Here is an 18,941-nt window from a genome sequence, read left to right on the forward strand (position 1 = left end):
GCGCAGGCGCAGTGCGGGGAAAGGGGGGGGGGGGGGCCGCGCGCGCGATGGCGGAGGGCCCGCGGTCGAAGAGGAAGCGGGAGGAAGAGGAGGAGGAGGATGGTGGGCCCGAGCTCCAAGACGGGGCCGCCGCCGTCCCCTTCCCGCTGGCGGAGCTCCGCTTGCGGCGTGTGCTGCGGGAGTCGGCGCGGGAGAAAGCCGTGTTCCTGCACGGGGAGGTACCGGGGGAGGCGGGGTGGGGTGGGGGAGCCAGGCCCTGTCAGGCCCGCCGCCATTTTCCTCGCTGAGGGCTAGTCCGGCTAGGCCACGCCCCCCGTCTTCAGGCCACGCCCCCCCTCCGCGAAGGCCACGCCCCCACCGGCACCACATGGCGTGGCCGGGGGCCCCCGCCGGTCACCCACTCGCCGGTCTCCCGGTCCCCAGTCCCTCTTTATTCCTCAAAACGTGGCCCCAGACTCGCTTTTCCAGCCCGGTGCTGCCCAAATTACGCCGAGGGGGCAGGAGTTGGCCGCTGTGGGCAGCAGCGCGCTGGAAACCTTATTTCGAGCCTCAGGTTAATTATTAGCATAGCTGTCGCTTTTGGGCCTGAGAGCGGGTTTTTCCTGTTGGAAACCTTATTTGAAGCCTCTGGTTGTTTTTTTTCTTTTTAGTGTAGCCGTTGCTTTTGGCCCAGCGAGCAGTTTTTTCATGTTTAGTGGGTAAAGTGGCATTGAATTGCAAGGAAGATGCTAACTCTGGGGCTGTAAATAGGGTAGGCATGTCAATCAGGCACCATAAAAAGGAAATTTGTAATAACTCTTGAGTTTTATGATCAGAGAGCCTGGCTGTGGTGTGGGAGCGGTACAGCTGCCTCTGCTCCTATCTTCTGGAGATGTGCATCTGATCAGGCGATGAGGACGGGGAAGTTTAAAGCTGCTGCTTTGGTCTCAGGGCAATGGGGTTGATGGTCAGTGGATAACTGAACTGGGTACAGACCTGCCTGCTCCGCCCTGCGAGTGTGGCTTAGTTGGCAGCTCCAGGTGAACCCCTTTGCTCTCCCCAAGTGGTCTTCAGGGAGGCCTCACCTGTACAAATGGGAGTGATTTAGGGGTGTGTTCTGCACCCTGCACCTCCCAAAATGAGCACACTCAGGCCATGTCTGGATTGTGGTTCCTTGGAGCAGGGCAGCAGTGCTCCCTGCCCCAGAACAGCCCAGCTTTGCTCCCTGACTGTGATGTGAACACCTATTCCTGTCTCTGCCCTCTTCCTGACCCTCCAACCACCTGGTCGGTGGCCCAGTGTCAACTTGTGAGTATCTGAGATGAAATCAGTGATGTGGGTCAGTGGGAATGCAGCTGTGGGCACTGAGAGCATCCGGGGAGGTGCAGATGGGCTGAGGTGTTGTCCACATCCTGTGCTCCCCCAAAAAACTGCCTGTGTTCCCCGTTGAGGAACAGATTCCTGCCATGCTTCAGGGCAAATGTGCCTTTATTTTTGGATGGGGGCTGGACTAGGAGAGGGTTTGCACGTGAGAACTGAGGGGCTGTGGTCCCTGGGCGGAGGTGTTCAGGTCCTGGCTTCAAACTCTCCAGCCAGCCCTGGGTCTGTGTTTGCTGACAGCCGTATCCATTCTTATTCCAGGTGACCAGCCCCTCCGGAGAGGGGACAGATGCCGTAGTCATCCTGGAAAAGACTCCTTTCCAGGAGGAGAAGGTATTGGATCTGCTGAAGAAGCACACAAAGCTGGAGCTGCAGATGCGCAATGACATTTACAGCACGTACCACCTGTATCCTCCCTCGGAGCTGAGCGGTGAGCGCTCTCAGTCTTGCTCTGGGGGCTGCTGGGAGGGCACCTCACTCCGTGGCTTGGCTGCGGGCTGGCGGTTGTGGTTGGGATGCCGGTTGGTGTGCTCTTGCCGGCTCTGGATGGGAGGACGCAGCGAGACAGACAAGTGCTGCTGCTGGATACAACTGTACCACCCTGGTTGTGGTTTGGACAACAGCAATAGAGCAGGTTGAGGTGGGGAGATTGGTGGATTGTTGCTGCTCTGAAGGCAACATTTTACTCCGGAGGCTTTGGACACTGCCTTGTTTTTCACCCTTTTCCCCACACTGTCGGACACCTAGTTCAGCTGATGAGTAGCTGCCCATTAAATGGCCATGGCTTGATTACTTGCAATCATCTGTCTGAGCCTTGATTTAAAGGTGAAGAAGAGCTTGGGCATCTGAAAGCTTTCCTTGTAGGTTTTTTTTTTTTTTTTTTTTTCCAGTGATGTTAGTTAATCTGGTGAGATACTGTCTCTCCCCATAAGGTTTATTTTGAAAACAATCTCTGCAGAGCACGTGTCAGCGTCTTGTTCCATTTCACGTGCTTTATTTTTTATTGCCCGATGTTGCGTGGTAAGGACAGACAGCTAGCGTGTTTGCAGGGGAGATTTAAATCCCGGTAACCTTATGTGCCTCGTGCAGGGAAGCACCTGGGCTCTCAGCCTTTCAGGCCTCTCCCTGCTGATTTCACGTGGCTGTGTGTTACGAAACCTGATTAATAACCGAGTATGACGAGGTGAGATGAGCGGGTTGGAGAGCTCTAGTAGAAGGCTGTCATTCTGCGAGATGGATTCTTGTCATGGCAGAAAGGCGTGCTGTGATTGCGGTGCTCTGCAGCCGCCGCTGGAAAGCGAGGCTGCTCTTTTGGCAGGCCAGGCACTTCAATTTAATGCTGGTATGTGTTTAAATTCTGGAAGTGCAGTGGTTAATTACGTGTTGATGCTTCCATAAACACGATGACAGCTAAACAGGTTTAACAGAGTCAAAATTAATCAGAGTGATAGCCGTAAGTAAGAAGTTGTCATGGTCCTGAATTAAATTTTTGGGATGTTTGATGTGCCTTCCTGAAAATGTTGCTATTTTAGCGCCGTTTCCATGGTGTAGGAGGAAGCACTGTCTGGCTTTGGGAGCCTGAGTTGTGCAAAACTACTACCGAGGACTTGAAATCGGAGGTTTCAGCATTACAAAGCCACGCTCCGGTGGCCGGAAAACACTGCAACACCATGGCTGTTGCAGTTGCCCTGCGTGGGAAGATGTTAAAGCTACACTTTGGTGGCTGCAAAGGCTCCTGCTTGTACGCCTGCTGCGTTTGAGGCCGGCAGCGACTTGCAGGGATTCCCACGAGGTGGCATTGCAAGACTAAAATCCCCTGGGCCTCTCTCTAGCTTGCAGTCCTGCCAGCCCTGCCGACGTTTGACTTCTTTGTAGCACTTCGCAGTGCTGTATAATTCCAGCATTGCTCCGACAGCAAAACGTTTTATTTAATTGAAGATTTATGCTAGGTGCAAAACCCCTTTCTGAGGTGAAAAGGCTGTTAAAAGAGTCGCCGGTTTCCATCAGTGCCGCGCTGCTTTTTCTGAGAGACTGGAGCAAAGCCAGGTGAACCTGGGTCTTCTTGCGTCCTGCTTCTGTGCCTTTGTTAAACTAAACCCTCGCTTGTTTGTGTTTGTTTTTTTTTTTTTTTCTTATTTGATGTGTCCTGTGCTGCGTAGCCACACTGTGTCACGTATAGCTGGACCCAACTTGCTGTGCTTTTGTATGAGTATTGGTACCGTTCCTCTTGCAAGTTTGAATAGGGCAAAAAGCCTCTGGCTTCCTTCTGTTGAAGTTTGTCTTTCTAATTACTTTAAAAATTGCCTTTAAAATGCAGGTTTTGCGGAATCGTTACGCAGTGGTGCATCTTTGCTTCCCAGCCCTCTCCTTAGCATCGCTGCGCCTGCTCTGGATGTCGGGCAGGAGACCTGGGAGAAACTGCAGACCCCGGTGCTGCCTTCCAGGCTCCCCGGCTCTGAATGGTGAGCAAGGAGGCTTCTTCCTTTGAAGCAATTCAGAGCCAAATAGCTGTTTTTTGCAGGCATATTGCGTGAGCCACTGGCAGGCAGCTGGGCTGGCACCGGAGGGAAATGATCGTAAGCATCAGGAGGGGAAGGAAATTGCCCTTTCAAGCTGAGTCATGGCCCAAGGAGGGAGTTGAAGTGAAGAATGCAGCTCATAAACCTAAAATGAAGGAGGAGCATTTTCCTATAAGGCTGCAGACAATGTCAGGGCTTGTGAGAAGTCCCTGGACGTTGAGTGATTGCGTGGAGACCCAGCGAGCCCTCGCACGGGGTCTGCCTCGGTCTCTTGCTTGCTGGGTTAGAGGTATACAGGGTTTTATCTCCCGGAACTTGCAGATTTACATCTGGTTAACATGGCGCAGTAAAAGTATTTTGCAGAAAAGGTCAAACTTTGGCATTAAGCGGGTCCTCTGAAAAGTCCTAGGTTGCGGTGTCACGCAGAACAGGAATTCACCCCAGGGTTTTTGCAGCGTCCCGGGCCGTCAAGCCCCCCGCGCTCAGCTCCTCCCTTTCTGAAGGTAAGGTAAACCTCCAGACCGAGGAAATCCCAACCACAGGTGACTGTGACATTGGGCACGTTGACACACGAGGAGCTGCCTCTGGTCCCTCTGCTTTTTTGAAGCGTGTTTCTCAATGCCACCTTTGTGGTCTGAGGTCCCCGGGGCAGCTCTTCCTTCAGCTGGAGTTTCTTGATAGCTGAAAATGGATATTTTCTTCAGCTTTTCCCTGCCTCCTCATTTGAGTCGGATGCTGTCTCCTCTGTGGAGTCAAGCTAACACAGGCCCTGTGCGATGAAAGCTTGTTTTGTCTTGGCGGTAAAAGAGCCTGCGAGGCTGGGCAAGTTGCTTTGTTTGCATGGTGAAGGCAGAGAAAGGGAGGCCAAAAGAAGTGCATTACCTGAGCAAATGACGCCTTTCTGCCCTGGGAAGAAGAATTTCACTCTGCTGCAGCTTAAAGATGAGATTTTTAGGGCTGGGAGCACGCTGGTATAGAGATGCGTGAAGACCATGTTGGTCGGAAAGAGGACTTTGGCCGTGTCTTGCTTGGCTCATGGGTTTTACTGGCCACTAAGAGAGATGGACAAGGCTAAAATGGGAAATAACGTTTGCATACACCGGCTTAAAAACAGTCAGAGTTTGTCTGAAGGGCAACCCAAAACCACCTGATGAAGTAGAAGGGAATTTGTGAGCAAATTTGCGAGGAGGAGCGGTGTCGGAGAGCGTGCCCTCTGGTTGTACCTGCCCTGCTAACAGCAAAGGCAGGTGTGCGTAACTCACTTTAAGGCCAGTTGCTGGATGTTGCCTGGATTTAAGAGGCAGATTACGCTTAGAGGTGCGAGATACTCGTGGAGGAAACCCCAGCTCTGGGGCTCTCCCTTGTAGGGAGAGCAAGGGCCGCTTTCATAGCAGGGGAAAGATTTTTTTATTTATTTATTTTTTTTCTGCTGCTAGAGGCTCAATTGCAAAATCCAGATGGTTCAAGCAACACGTTCCCCGATAACATCCAGCTCCTGGTGGTGTTGACACCCGTTTAGCAAGGAGACCTTGCTCTTTCCAGCAAAAAGCAGCCTCCTCTTGCCGGGCTGCTGAAGGATGTGGTGTTTCACAGCACCAAAGCTGTGCTGGTGTAATTTAAGAGCTTTCATCAGTCCTTTAAGGAGTCTACTCACTGGGCATGGCTCATGCCTGCACTACAGGCTGAAGCTTATTAAAAATGTCTAAAACCAAGCACATCAAGAGATGCTCCGGCTCCGTCTCTCCGACACGGGGTGGAGAAATTGTGGGAGAAATGGGAGAGCATGGAAGGAAAGTATTCAGTCATGCAGGAAGTGATACATATCCCTGCTTTCCTGAGCCCAAAGAGTGTCTGGTTTCAGGCAGCGAGGAGCTGGAGAAACTTGCAGGAGCTCCACAGGGAAGGTTGGTTTGTCTCCCAGCGTTTCGGCGCTCTGCCTGCGGGGCTTGCCCGTGGAAGAAAATGCTTCGCATTTACACTTAAATAAAAAGCTGGAGCCTGGAGCAGTGGTTTGGGGGATGGTGGGAGGCATCACTCTGCTTTGCTCTGCATTTTTTGAGTTGGTAACCTGCAACTTTCCTCTTTGGTGTGGCTGTTGCAGCTAGAGCCCACCACGTCCTCGGTCCCTGCAGGAGAACCAAGGGCCAGACAGCCTTGGTGGAAGCCTATGTGGCAGGAAAGAGGTTTGCGAAAGAAAAGAAAACCTGCGAGAGCGCAAATGGGACTTTCTCTGCCGCTGCCTTGGCTTGGCACCTTCCTGCACCTGACGGTTGAGTTGATTAGGCAGATTATAAGCCAAAGCTCAGCTTCCTACTAGCGAAGGGAGGAAAAAACACCCCTGCCCCAAAGGAGAAACACGTTGTTCCTGCCCTGTATGCTTCTCTTGGCTCCCCGACGTGTTTAAATCTATTTAAAACAAAACTGCAGTGGTCCATTTCAGTGTTGCTGAGTGGGATGGGACGAGCGAGTGCAGCGGGTCGCTCTGGCCTCTGCTCGCCGTTTGCAATTTGGCTGAGCTAGAGGGGGATTTTGGCAGAGCCTGGGGCAGTGCAGCGGGAAAGGGGACCAGGCATTGCTAGCGAGCCTGGAGTGCACTTTCCTTCATGCACAAGCTCGCTCTCCACCTCCTTCCCATCTACAACATGTAGCTGTCCTGTGCCATAAACATGGGATAATATGTTCCGTCCTCTCCTCTTGGCAACAGCTGCCTTCAGCCCTTTTTCCCATGAGTTCCCCAAACCAAGCTGGTATTCTTGTGTCTTGGGGTGTTTCTTTTTTTTGCTCTCACTCTTAGCAGGAAAGGGGACAAGTAATTTTGTTTCTGGTCAATCCGACCTTCCTTTTCCCTCGGTAGGGAAACAACGATGCGGTGTATCCTCTCAAAGACACACCCCCCCCCCCCCCCCCCAAGAATTGGTTGTTCTCTGCCATCGTAGTACCTCTGCCTGCTGCTCTTCTGGGTTCCTTCAATTAAACCTCCTTTTTTTTTTTTTTTTATAACCTCCAGTTAATTGACGGTCAGTCCTGACTTCCAGAATAAACCACAGGCGTTTCGTGGCGTCCCTGGGCTGGCGTTCAGGAACACGCCAACTGATGTGACTCAGATGTGCCCAGAGACGATCCCTGACCCTTCCGCGAGCTTGAAAACCCACATCATGTGTCCAGCGGTTCTTTACCCCCGTTTCTAGGCCAGGGTGGGTTTCGGCTGCCCCACGGTGTACGTGATGCTTTAGTGCACGTAGAGTCTGGCAGGAGCAGGGTGGCTTTTAAAGTGGAGCATGAATGTGGCCGCTCGCCAGCAATGGAAAGATTTTGTGGCGAGCCCAGTCTCGCCATGGATGTTTCCTGCGGCTGAGCCCAGCCTTAGCTGGGGCTTTGCATCCTGTGCGCGGGCTCTTAACGATAGTCAGGCTCTGAGCATTTATCAAACAGCTTCTCTGGCCGTCGTGATTTATGCTAATTAGCATTGCTGGGGTGTTGCAGGGTTGATGAGACCTCTAGAAGGGAAATAATCATTAGCGAACCACAGCCTCTTCCCCCCACCCTCTCCTCTTCCAAACATCTGCTGCTCAACCGCAGCTGCACATTAAGGATTTCTCTGATCTCGTACTAGGCTTTAAAGTATCCTAAGCGGCTCTCCCCACCATGAGCAGCCACTCCCCACCCCCCCCTAAAATTGGGAGTTGCTGGGGAAGCTGTGAAGGGTCTACAACCCCTTCCCAGCCAGCACGTGGACTGCGGTTATCTCCACCCTCAGCACGGAGGGGTTTCTGCTATAGTCTCTGCTCTTGTTTTGGGGTATAAAATTAAATTGTGGAAGTTTCAGCCTGAGGCTGGGTGTTGTATTCTCTTATCTTTTTGCCTTTTTGTTTTCTCCCCAGTGCTTTGCTGGTCTTTGTAGCTCCTCTGCTTCTCGCTTAAAGCCTTGCCTTTTTTTTTTTTTCTTTGCTATTACATCATCCCACTAGAAGTGCTAATCGAGTCCTGGAAAACAACCTTGTTTGAACATGTGTATGGTGGGAATCAGACCAGACTGCCCTTGTGGTTTGCATTTTCATATTTCATGTTACCAGCATTTTCCTGTGGATTTCATTAAGCTGGGTTTGGCATGAAATGAAAAGGCAGAGTCTCCCGGCTTGTGCAGCGCTGTCCTTGGAAAAAAAAAAAAAAAAAAAAAAAAAAAAAAAACCAAACCAACAAAACCCCCAGAAAACTAAAAGAAAAAATCAAACACCACCCTAAATCCTGGCTTTAGGAACAAATAGATATTTATATTCAGTGTCTGGCTGGTGTATATACGTATATAAAGCGTGAAGCATGACTCTTTGGTACCCTGGTGAGTGTGCAGCCGGTGGTTTTTGTGACCGTGGCAGACCTTGGGCACAAGCTGTAGTGTTTGCAGTGCTGCAGGTACTTGCTTCGGTCCGATCTGCTCGGGGTTTGTCCAGGCTCGCGAGGTTTGTCTCCTTCCTGCATTAAGTTTTATAGCAGCTCTCATTAGCTGGGAAGGCGGAGTGCCCTTGGAGTTGTAGTAGGCTCTGTATCACACGTGTAATTTCGGCCAAAGAGGGATATTTTCCAAGTGTTTTAGTGCTGTGGGTAGGATTTACTGCTGCCGAGGTCAAAGCTGCCAGGGTGATGAGGTGCGCACTTATATCCTGTTTAATGCCGCAGAAATTACGCAGCGAAGTTTTAATCTCAAGGTAAACAAAAAATTGTTTTCCTTTTGCTAGAGTAAACAGCTAAATGCTCTTTGTCGGCTGGTGCAGGGGAATCACCCAGTCTTCTTCCCGTGGCTCGTCCCACGTTGTGTTAACACATCAGCCCGTGGTGTTTGTTCCGGATCAGTCCCTGTGCCCATGACCTCTTTGCCTCCTGCGCTCGAGGCCGAGCATCCTGATGGCTGAGAGCTCTGGGAAGGAGCTTCTCCTCGAGCCAGCCCCGGTGTGGCCCTGCTGCTCGCAGCTCATGCGATGTCTGGTTTTGTGGCTGGAGAAAGTTGCTGGGTGCTCGCTAACATCCCATGGACTTTGGATTTGAGTATGAGGAAGATGCGCCTCTGCCCCCGGGGTCGTGTTTCTGTCCTGGTTGTTGGCTGCGCATAAGCTCTTCCCTGGGAGCTCCAGCTCTGCCCCGATGTTGCTGATATGCCTGAAAAAGCAAGTGTGGGAGGAAAAACCTTTCAGCCAGCAAACTTCTCCACCTGAACTGGAAAGACAGGCCCTGGCTACACTGTCGGCTAATCCTTCCTCAAGAAAAGCGGCAGCAGCCTGGGAGGGTAAAGCACTTGTTTGCTTTCCATGTCCATTCTCCCCCACCCTGCTATTTTAGTGGTATCTTTTAAAAGCGTGTTAGTGTGGCATTTGTTGGAAGGGAAAACATATTTATGGGGGGCTGAAGGAAGTAACATGGTTTTCATTTGTGATGGTAACTCAGTAAACGTATTTGTTTCTAGAGATAAAAACCACAGTGGTGTACCCCGCCACGGAGAAGCACCTTCAGAAATACCTCCGTCAAGAAGTGCACCTCATCCGTGAAACCTGGGAGGATTACAAGAACATAACTCTGCCCTTCATCCAGTCGCAGAGCTTCAGCATCCAGGTATGGGTTACCACTGCTTCCCTTCTGCAGAGGTGGTTATTTTTGGCCGCCTCCTTCAACACGCCGGGCTGATAATGTCTACTCCAAAGCCCAAGATGGAGGCAGAAGAGTGAGGAGTTCTCTCTCCCCATCTCCCTTCTGGTTGTTCCATCAGCGTGTTGTCAGCTCCACGGTACGGCATGCTCTCATCTGGCGGGGCAGCCTGCTTCTCAAACATGACCGGCTGCAGATTATTTCTGTTGGTCCTGAGTTGTGATGCTGCCTGAATGCACCCCCTCATCTGTTGTGCTTTCTTGGGGCTGTCTGACTTTTAGGGTAAGCTCAGCGATGCCAAGTGGGCCTTTCTTTCTTTCCCCTAAGCTCCTGCGGTGTCCTCCTCCTTCTGTCCTCTGGGGCATCCTTCTCCGTCTTTGCAGAAAAACATTTGCCTTGGAGATGTACCCAAAGTTGCCTTTCCCAAGGTTTCTGGAGACTTTCTGTGCTGGGGCGTTCCTCCTCCTTTCCGAGGGTGGCTCCCTGGGCGTTGGTGCAGTTCACTGGGCTTTTTAGGAGTCTCTTGGGTGTTGTGGAAGTGGGAGGGCACAGATTGCTCTTGGATTCCTGCATTGCAACGCACTCCTCGGGCTTTGCCTACAGCTCCTCTGCCATTCAGCCCTTTGGTCCACATTCCCTGTGGCAAAGCTGTACTTTTAGCATCCTTCTTGCCCCAGGCAGCAGCAATAGACTTTTTTTCCTGTTTTACGTCCTTTTTGACCATTCCTCTCCCTGTCTGTCTTCTTTAGGGACCAAAGGAGCACAAGCCTGTAGGGGCCAGCATGTGCAGAAGTGGGCGTAAACCAAATCCTGGGTCTGCTGAGGCTAGCCATTAAAAATAAACCCCCAAAACCAACCAACCACAGGCCTTGGGTGTCTCCCACACCTCTTCTGCTGCCTTAAACAGCAGCAGAACGGTTAACGGGGTTCACTGTTGCAACGTCTGTTTTCTAATCGCTTGCAGACGAACGTGAATCCTGCTTTCTACGTCTCGTACCAGAAGGCACTTTGCAAGCTGCAGTGTGCGCTCAGTTACTCCTCGCCCGCCTGCTCTTCTTTGCTCCGTCGTTCAGCTTTCTCGCCGGCAGCCAGGCTGCAACGGCAATAACGTACAGGCAGCGTTTATTAGCTGGAGAAAGACAAGAGCGTGTTTCCACCAGACGGCAACCTGCACGAATGTTTTCTCCGTGCTTTTGCTTTACGGCTGTTAAGTTTCCTGGTGTAGCAGCTGCCTTCAGAAGTTGCTTGAGCTTGCGCTCTCTGCCTCTCTCGCTAAATGCTTGTGAGCTGATTTCTGTACATGGAAACATATTCCTGGTGACGGTCAGGAGCATCTGCTGAGAAATTGTGGTCAGCACAGTCAGTCCTTGACCTCTGTGATTTGATAATGCTGTTTCTTGTCTTTATCTAACTGGTTTTAACGAGCGGAAAGGGAAATGTGAAGGGTAACAAGAATATCGGGGGACTTACAGAGGCAGCTCTGTTTTCTCCTGGAGGATGCAAGGCGTGGATGCTTTCAGTATAATGGTTTTATTGTGGTGCAAGTCTCTGGACATGTGTTGTCCTCGCTGGGCTTGTGCTGGAAACAGCAAGAGCAGTCAGATGATGACCTGCCTATCACATGGGGCAGCGTTGGGTTTAAAATTCAGCTCATCTGATCGGTGAAGTTATTTAGGGCATTGATAGCTTGGCACTTGTGAAAAGAGCAGGCATTAAGAAAAAAAAAAAACCCAACAAAACCACAAACAAAGGGCAAACTTTCATTTCCTGCTGAGCTTCCTGCCCTGCTTTTCTTCCGAGGTCACAGAGCACAGCGATCTTGTGCCTTGCTTTCCAAAATGGCTTTGGGAATCTAATCTTCCCTAAGACGTCATTGCTAAGAAGAAGAGACAAGAAATTTAAGCAAAAAAAAAAAAACCACCCCAAAACCACAACCAGATCAAGGGAGGAGAGGTTGGCTTCTCCCTAAGGATATGTTCAGGTCAGTTCACAATGATCCTAAGTTTTGATTGGATTAATTAAACTCTTGACAGAGTTCCCCAAAAGGGCTGTCTCTTTTTATCTTGAGCATCTGATGTGCACAGCATCCACTGCCCCAGCTCACTCTGTGTGTCTGCGAGACTGGCTGCATCTTCCCTACCCACCTGGGGCAACCAAAATGTTTCATACCTAAACTTGATGGGGAAAATAATGTTTCAAAACGGTTTCAGCTTTCAAGCCCTGTCCATTTTCTGCTGCCTTATCTTCTAGGGACCTACCTGGGGACTCCCTTGGCAGTCCAATGCTTAAGCTTAAAGTGCGTTTTGGAGGTGTAAAGAAGCTCTGCTCGAGCTCAGGTTGGAAGACAGGAAAAGTAAAGATGCTCTCTGCTGGTTTTACTCTGTTGCTTATCCCTGGTGTCTTCCATTTCGTAGCTGAAACTCATCTCTGGGTGGTGCTTTGCTTTGAAGGAGGAGTACAAGGGGATAACCAGAGCAGAGACTACGCTTACTCTGGAGGCCGGAGCTTTAAGCGTAGAGGAAGAAGAGTGGCGAGTTGTTTTCTAATCAGCCAGGAAACCAAGAGACACAGAAAACTCATTGCCTGGGAAAACACAGGTCTTCCATATTTGCCTGGCGAGCGCTGGCTGCCAGAAGCCAGAGCTGCATCCAACTTCAGACCTGCAAGCAATCTGCTTTTTCCTTTCCAAATGGGAAAAATCAGCCGAGTTCTCTTCCCAGACCTAGTTGTAAAGGTATCGGTGTAGCCTGGGAGGTGAAAAGGTTCAAACAGCCCTGTAGTGCTGCGAGAGGCATCTGCTGAGCCCTACCAGCGCTGGCTTCCACCTCGCCGGGGTCTGGCGTGCTCGAGTTGCTTGTGTTGGTGGCTGATCTGCCTGAATGCCTGTACCTATCCATTGCCGACCGGTGGGAGCACGCGGGAGGGATGCCGCTGCCCCTCGGGGTAGTTAGTGCTTGCAGCAGCTCTGTCGCTGCGTAATTCCTAAAGCAGCCAGGTCTGGTTTATTGCTAGACACCATCAAGGAGAATGATCTTAAATCCTCTTAGGGGCAAATGCAACTATTTCTACAGTGGGCTAAACCGTCTCTGTTCAATACCTCATCTCCAGCTGTGGCCCGCTCTTAATGCTTGAGAGGAAAGTAAAAATCCCTGAATAATTTAGCTAGCTGGTGGTGCAGTGCCACACAGCAGGGTCGGGGGTGTACCTTTTCATGGAAGTGCTGCTAATAGCCTGGAGTTTGTTGTTGAAATGTCTTATGGGTAATTAACTACAAACGTTATCAGCTATGAAATTATTTGGTCATCTTAAAATGAAGTCGTCGGGGTGTTTTGTTTTGTATTCCGCTTGCAGCGGATATGCACTAATCCATGAGCTTGGGCTAAATGCGCCTGAAGTGTTGAGGTTTTTTTTTCCTCTGCTGGTTTATAAATTGCATATTTCTCTTTCAGTGGGTGTACAATATCCTGGAGAAGAAAGCTGAGGCTGATCGAATCGTCCATGAAAACCCAGATCCTTGCAATGGATTTGTTTTAGTCCCGGATCTTAAGTGGAATCAAAACCAGGTTCGTTTGCTTCTCTTATCTTTGAAGGGACGCTGTTTGTCTGAAGGTAATCCGGAGGAAATGTCCACTTTCGTGCTACTAATAGCACACTAATGAAAGTTTTAGTAGGGGAATGGGTCCTTCCTGTTCACACTGTCATTAAGCGATGACATTGCCAGGGCCTTTTATCATGTGCTAATTGCGGACACTGCAAAAAACACAGGCTCACTGCTGCTGGGCGACTTATTTATTAGCTTCGCTTTCTCTTTCCTGTCTTAGCCCAAATGTTGTCGCGATGTGTTTGAACCTAAATCCAGCTGCGTGTTTGTTCCTGATGAACTTGTTTGGGTTTTTTTTGCAAGCCTCGACTTTAGGCTCAAACCAGGCAGATGTGTTGTCCTTCAGTTGCTGCAATTAATGCTCCTCCACACAATATTAAACAGATGGTCGTTAGCTTATGAGCAGCTGCTTAACCCCTCGTGGGAGTGGCCACTCATTGAAATGCAGAGGTTTTTAAGCCCAGGCTATAATCCTTAATTGAGTGGCTCATTATTTCCTTGGGGTCTGGCTCCATTTTGTACTGTACTTCTGGGGATGTGCTGGGGGAGGTGAAACTCCACATGTGCACCCCTTGAAGTTGGTGGAGTAAAAAAAAAAAAAGTCCCCTTCGTGTTTCTGATCCTCAAAATGCTTCTGCAGGTGGGGGAGAAAGTTACCATGTGATTAAAACTTAGAAATGGGAACTAAAAACTCAAAAAAAAAAAAAAAAAAAAAAAAAAAAAAAAAAAAACCAAACCACAAGCCTGCTCGTGGGCAGCACAATTCTGTATTTCTGTGCTGGGAGCACCGAGTTCTGGTCTGGTGCTGCGTCACCTGGGGGAATGACTAGGGGAGGGCAGGTAACTCGCTGCAGGGCGGTCTCCCACATCAGCTACTCCAAAAATCCCTTCTCAAGCTGTGATGGGGTAACCAAGCTTGAATTTTCACTTGTTCGCCGGGAGACACGACCTTCCTCCTGAAGAGACTTTGCAAAGCAAGTGACACGTGGCAAGTTTGCAGTCGTTCTTATGCCACTGTACCTTGTTCTGTGCCCATTACTTTTAGGGTGGCAATATTTAGGGATCCAAAAAAGTGCAGCACGTTGCCCCTTTCCTTGCTTCGAGTAAAGCCCTGGTTATAAATCCTCACTTGCCGCAACCAGGCTTTGCAGCTCACATCAGGATTGGAAGCAGATGGGCTAAAAACTATGCTTTAGCTTTCTCTAGGGACCTGCTCTATCCGCGTCTTGCAGCTAGCACGGTCAGGGAGCGCTTTAATGGTAGGATTTGTCTTTAGGGGAGGTTTCCCAGTGCTGCTGTCGCCTCTTGGTATGCTGAACAGGATCTTCTTGCTATCTTCCCAACGGCTGGGCTGCTGTCTGCAACAAGAGAGCCGTCTGCCCTGGGGCTATCTGGGACCTTCCCATTGCCTGTCTCCTTCCCAGGCAGCATCCCAGCGAGGGCTGTCGACTTCTGCCTCTGAGCCAAGGAATTTCTTCTTGGCTGTGGGTGATGCTGAGCCAAAGCTGATCCCGGCAGCCCTGGGGCTGCCCGCGAGCACCGGTTCCTTCTTCCCGGCAAACAGGCAAGGCTACTAAATTAAGGCAGGGAAGCGAGACAGAGCTCCCAGCAGGACTCTCCGAGCCTCTCCTTAGAAGTCTCTTCAACAGTGGTGCCTTGCACTAGCTTAGCACCTTGTCCGCAAATGCTGCGAATTCACCTGTAATTATTTCAGGCTGGCGGACGGCAGGAAGATTGCTCATTTGTAACGTGAAGTCCGCAGGCTTGCTGCCGGCCTCGACCTTCTGGCTGCTGCGTCAGCTTCTGCCCAACCTTGATAGTTGTTTGAGTTGGTTTCTTGTTGTGTGTGTGTCTTTTTTTTTTTTTTTAAATATATATTATTTTTGGTGTGGTGTCCCCGTCCCCCCCCCACTTCTTTTGAGTTGGTTTCAAACCCACAGGAGCCCTGAGGCGTTGCCTGAAACGATGCCCGGCATGACATCACTCAGGGCCTTTTTAGCAACAGGCTTATTTGTTTCAAACAGCAACATGCAGATGTTGTTCTAAGGAGAAGAGATGTTTGCTTTGCCTCCCGCCAGCCAGCCCTGATCCAAAGAGGACAAGCTGATACGCCGTCTTTTTCCGGAGCTGTGCACAGGCTGCTTTGGGAATCAAACCGAACCATGAGCGTCGCTGTGTTGGCTGGGTGCAAATAGCAGCTTCGTCTTTCGAGAGACCCGAGACAGGGTCCTGAGAGCATCTTTTGGCACAAGCCTCTGTTTCCAAATAGCCAGATGGGTTTCTCACAGCCCTGAAAAGATCTGCTGGGTCTCAAATATCTAAACCCTTTGCTTTGCGGTGTTTATATTAGAAAACCACTAACTGAGCTGAAGGAGGTGGGGATTTTTTTATTTTATTTTTTTTTTTTCAAAGTGTAATGATCCACAGCGCTATGTCTTGTTAAACATTGAATTTGGTAAGTGCTTTGGGAGATGCCAAAGGTTGGCTGAAAGCTGCTGAATGGCCGTATTTTACTGCACTGGAGTTGTCTGGTGACCGATTAGATCTTGAAAATAGTTATTTATGGAACTGGTGTGACTGGAAAGTGGCCGACTATTTGCACAGTGGAAATATAGGAAGCTTTTCACTTGGAAAAATCTACAGTCGCAGTTTTGGCCGCTGCGATTCACTGTAAATCCTCGTCTGAGTGCGGAGATAAACCGTTCGCTTGCTCTGCAGAAAAGGCCGTGCCCGGCGTGGTGTCTGCGCATGGGGGTTGCTGACAGACCCCGTGGCCTCCTGGCCTTGGGCCTCAAGTTTCCTCCACATAGCAGGGTGGGTGCCTGTGCCTCTTCTGCCAGCCTCGATCTGCACTGGGACAATGTTTTTGAGATGGTCAGGGAGATGTTGTGAATGTGCAAGTGCTGTGTTTATGGTAGAAAAGAGCTGATCGGTCGATCTGCCTTTAAAGCTGAGAAGATATTTGTGATCCCGCTGTTTATCAATTGGGGTGAAGCTGTCCTCTTCTGCTTATCCTTTGAAAAATCCCAGTTTGTCCAGAAACGATGCTTTGAGGTGCAATGGGGTTTAGGGTGAGCACATCTCGTACTGGGAGACTCATACTGGATTCGACCCAGCTTGGGTGTGCGTTAAACACGACGGCAGGCAGCCCCTTATAACACAGCCTGGAAAGCGGTGGTTGGTGTGCCAGGTCCCAAATGCCCGCGCCTCCGTCTGCTCTTTCTGTGGTCACCTTCATCACCATCCTCTGTCTCTCTGCAGCTGGATGACCTCTACCTGATAGCCCTCATTCACCGCCGAGAGATCAAATCGCTGCGGGACCTCACCGCCGAGCACCTCCCGCTGTTGAGGAACATCTTGCAAGAAGGCAAGGTAAGTGCAAGGCTGGTCCGATGCTGCTGTCCTGGCCGAGGAGAGCACGGCCTGCCTGCTCTGCCGCAAGGTTGCTGCCTGCGTTCTCCGGCAGCTGCCTGACCAACCCACCCACAGCATCTGCGTGGGGACCAATAACCAAGAGATGACAATATGGTCACGAACCAGGGCTGCGCTGCCCACTCTAGCGTCATGCTGCTCCGTCAGCGCCTTCCCCCGGGGCATCGGAAAGCCGTGCCGCGTTCGAGGTGTTTCAGGGGTGCTCAATATTTCTTCGTTAGCAGTGAGTTGCGGGAGTCGAGCCCTTCTCTCCTTGTATCGACAACTTCCTTCCCAACCCCTTGACCATTCTCACCAGCTGACAAGTTTTTTTCCAGCCCTGTGACGGGGCATGCTTGGTAGATGGATGCACGATAGCGTCTCTTTCCTTCGCCGTGTTAGAAATTTGGAAAGTAATTGCAATGGGGAAAGCGGAGATTAATTAAGAGATTAGTCAGGGGATTGCAGCGCGCCGAGCAGCCGACCAAGCCAGTGTGCTGGAGTTTGCCGTTGCTGTTTATAGCTTTAATTACACCGGCTGGTAACAGGATCCCCGTAACTTGCCGAGCGAGCCGAAGCGATAAGGGTGGAAGGGGAAAATGATACAAGTGGAGAGCACGTCCCGTCACGGAGGGAGAAAAGTGGGGCAGCCGGAGGCATCGCTCCATCCCTGCGGAAGCTGAAACGGAGGATGGGGAAGAGCTCTGTCCTTCCCAACTTCCCCCTCTCCCTTGCTGTGAGGATGGAGGAAGCAGAAATCACTTCTGCCTTCCTCTCCGCCTTCCGTGCCATCCAGGGATGCTCCTTTCCATCTGTTGCAAGGTCTGTCTGTCCACACGCTGCCTGCCTCCCACTGCCCCGTGCCCTCGCTGCACGTTGCTAGTCCTGACCTCTGGCTTTTTTTTTTTTTCTTTTTTTCTCCGTAGGAGGCAATAGCGAAGCGCTTCGGTGTGCCCGGATCCCAGCTGCGAATCTACCTGCATTACCAACCCTCCTATTACCACCTGCACGTGCATTTCACCGCCCTGGGCTACGACGCCCCCGGCAGCTCCGTAGAGAGAGCCCATCTCCTGGCAGACGTGATTGACAACCTGGCGATGGACTCCATGTACTACCAGAAACGGGCTTTGACCTTCGCCCTTCGGGCTGACGAACTTCTGTTTAAGAAATTCCAGGAGGCAGGAAGAGTGTGAGCTGGCAGAGGCGCTTTTGTATCTTTTCATTTTTTTTTAATAAATGCCCTTTTTCAGGGTTGGTTGGGTTTGTGTGTTTTTTTTTTTTTTTTTTTGTTTTTTTTTTAAAGGTTTTGGTGCTTTTATTTTTTATAACTCAGATTTTGTACAAACTGGGGCTGACGGCCCATTGCTATGGAAACCATGTCTTCTGCTCAAGTCAATTAAAACGTTGATTGAGTAACCCCTTTTAGCGTGTTGGTTTTTACCAGGCTCGTAGCACCGGACTGGGCGCCTCTGGGATGCAGCGAGCAGAGGGCTTTGGGCAAGAGGGTCTGTGCGCCTCCATCTTCTCCACCCAAAATTCAACCCCTGCCACCGTATGTCAGCCCAAACAGGGGAGTAGGCAGCCGAAGGGGTGCAAGAAAACCCTCTGTCCTTGGAAACCTTCACTTATTTCTTACGGATTTACCCCTGGGAGCGGGATTGCAGCTTTCCTGGGGCAGGGAGGGGTTTCTTGCTCCAAATAATGACTAACCCGAGTCCTCGCCCCTCCCGGCCGGCTAGCTGCTGTGGGCTCTGCGAAGGCAAACGCGGCTGTGCGTGTTGCCTGATCCCCAGCCTCGGAGCTGTCACCTCTACCCTGCTAATTAGTCATATATCCTGCTTAGATGAGCTCGTTTAAAAGGGCAGCTTCTTCCTGACACAGGCTCTGCAAAATTTTACAAGGATTCCTCGGTGTGCTCTTTAAAAAAAAAAAAAAAAAAAAAAACCCAAAAAACAAACAACAAGCCAACAAAAACAAACAAACAAAAAACCCCAAACCCCATAAAATAGATAATACTGCTCTTCTTTCTGCCGAGGTGGTGGCAGGGCAGTAGATGCCTTCCTGCAGCTGGAGGCTCCTGGCAAAGGAGCCACGCGAGCCCCTGGGTGACTTTGCTGCCACTTTCCAGCTCTGGTGAGGGTTTTCTTCCTCTTTCGGTGAGGCGCCAGCTTCTTCCTCACCGCTTGACTCCGTTTAAATGGTCGTCGCGCTGTGACCTGGCTGTCAGCTGCCCATTGCGGTGGGGGGAAAAATAGATTTCTAGGGATGGAGAGAGGTTTAGTCCTCCGACCCAGCCATCGCTTCCCCTGCATCTTCTCCACCGGGCGCCGACCTCTGAAATCTTCATGAGTTCTGGCTGCCAAAAAGGGCTCTGGTTTCTGGTCAGGGATGTAATTGCAAGAATCATCTCGCCGGCT

The 18,941-nt window shown here is 50.7% G+C and overlaps 1 protein-coding gene across 1 annotated transcript; it reads left to right on the top strand.

Moving 5' to 3' along the window:
• The first annotated feature begins 32 nt into the window (after positions 1–32).
• Positions 33–17,896, top strand: DCPS (decapping enzyme, scavenger). Its single transcript, XM_082493863.1, has 6 exons — positions 33–218; positions 1,621–1,789; positions 9,334–9,479; positions 12,962–13,075; positions 16,375–16,485; positions 17,451–17,896. Exons 1-6 carry the CDS (start codon positions 48–50, stop codon positions 17,715–17,717), a joined length of 978 nt encoding a protein of 325 aa, XP_082349989.1. The 5' UTR covers positions 33–47; the 3' UTR covers positions 17,718–17,896.
• The last annotated feature ends 1,045 nt before the right edge of the window (positions 17,897–18,941 follow it).

Source organism: Vanellus vanellus, assembly GCF_965231255.1.
Source record: "Vanellus vanellus genome assembly, chromosome: 21".
Lineage (NCBI taxonomy): Eukaryota > Metazoa > Chordata > Aves > Charadriiformes > Charadriidae > Vanellus > Vanellus vanellus.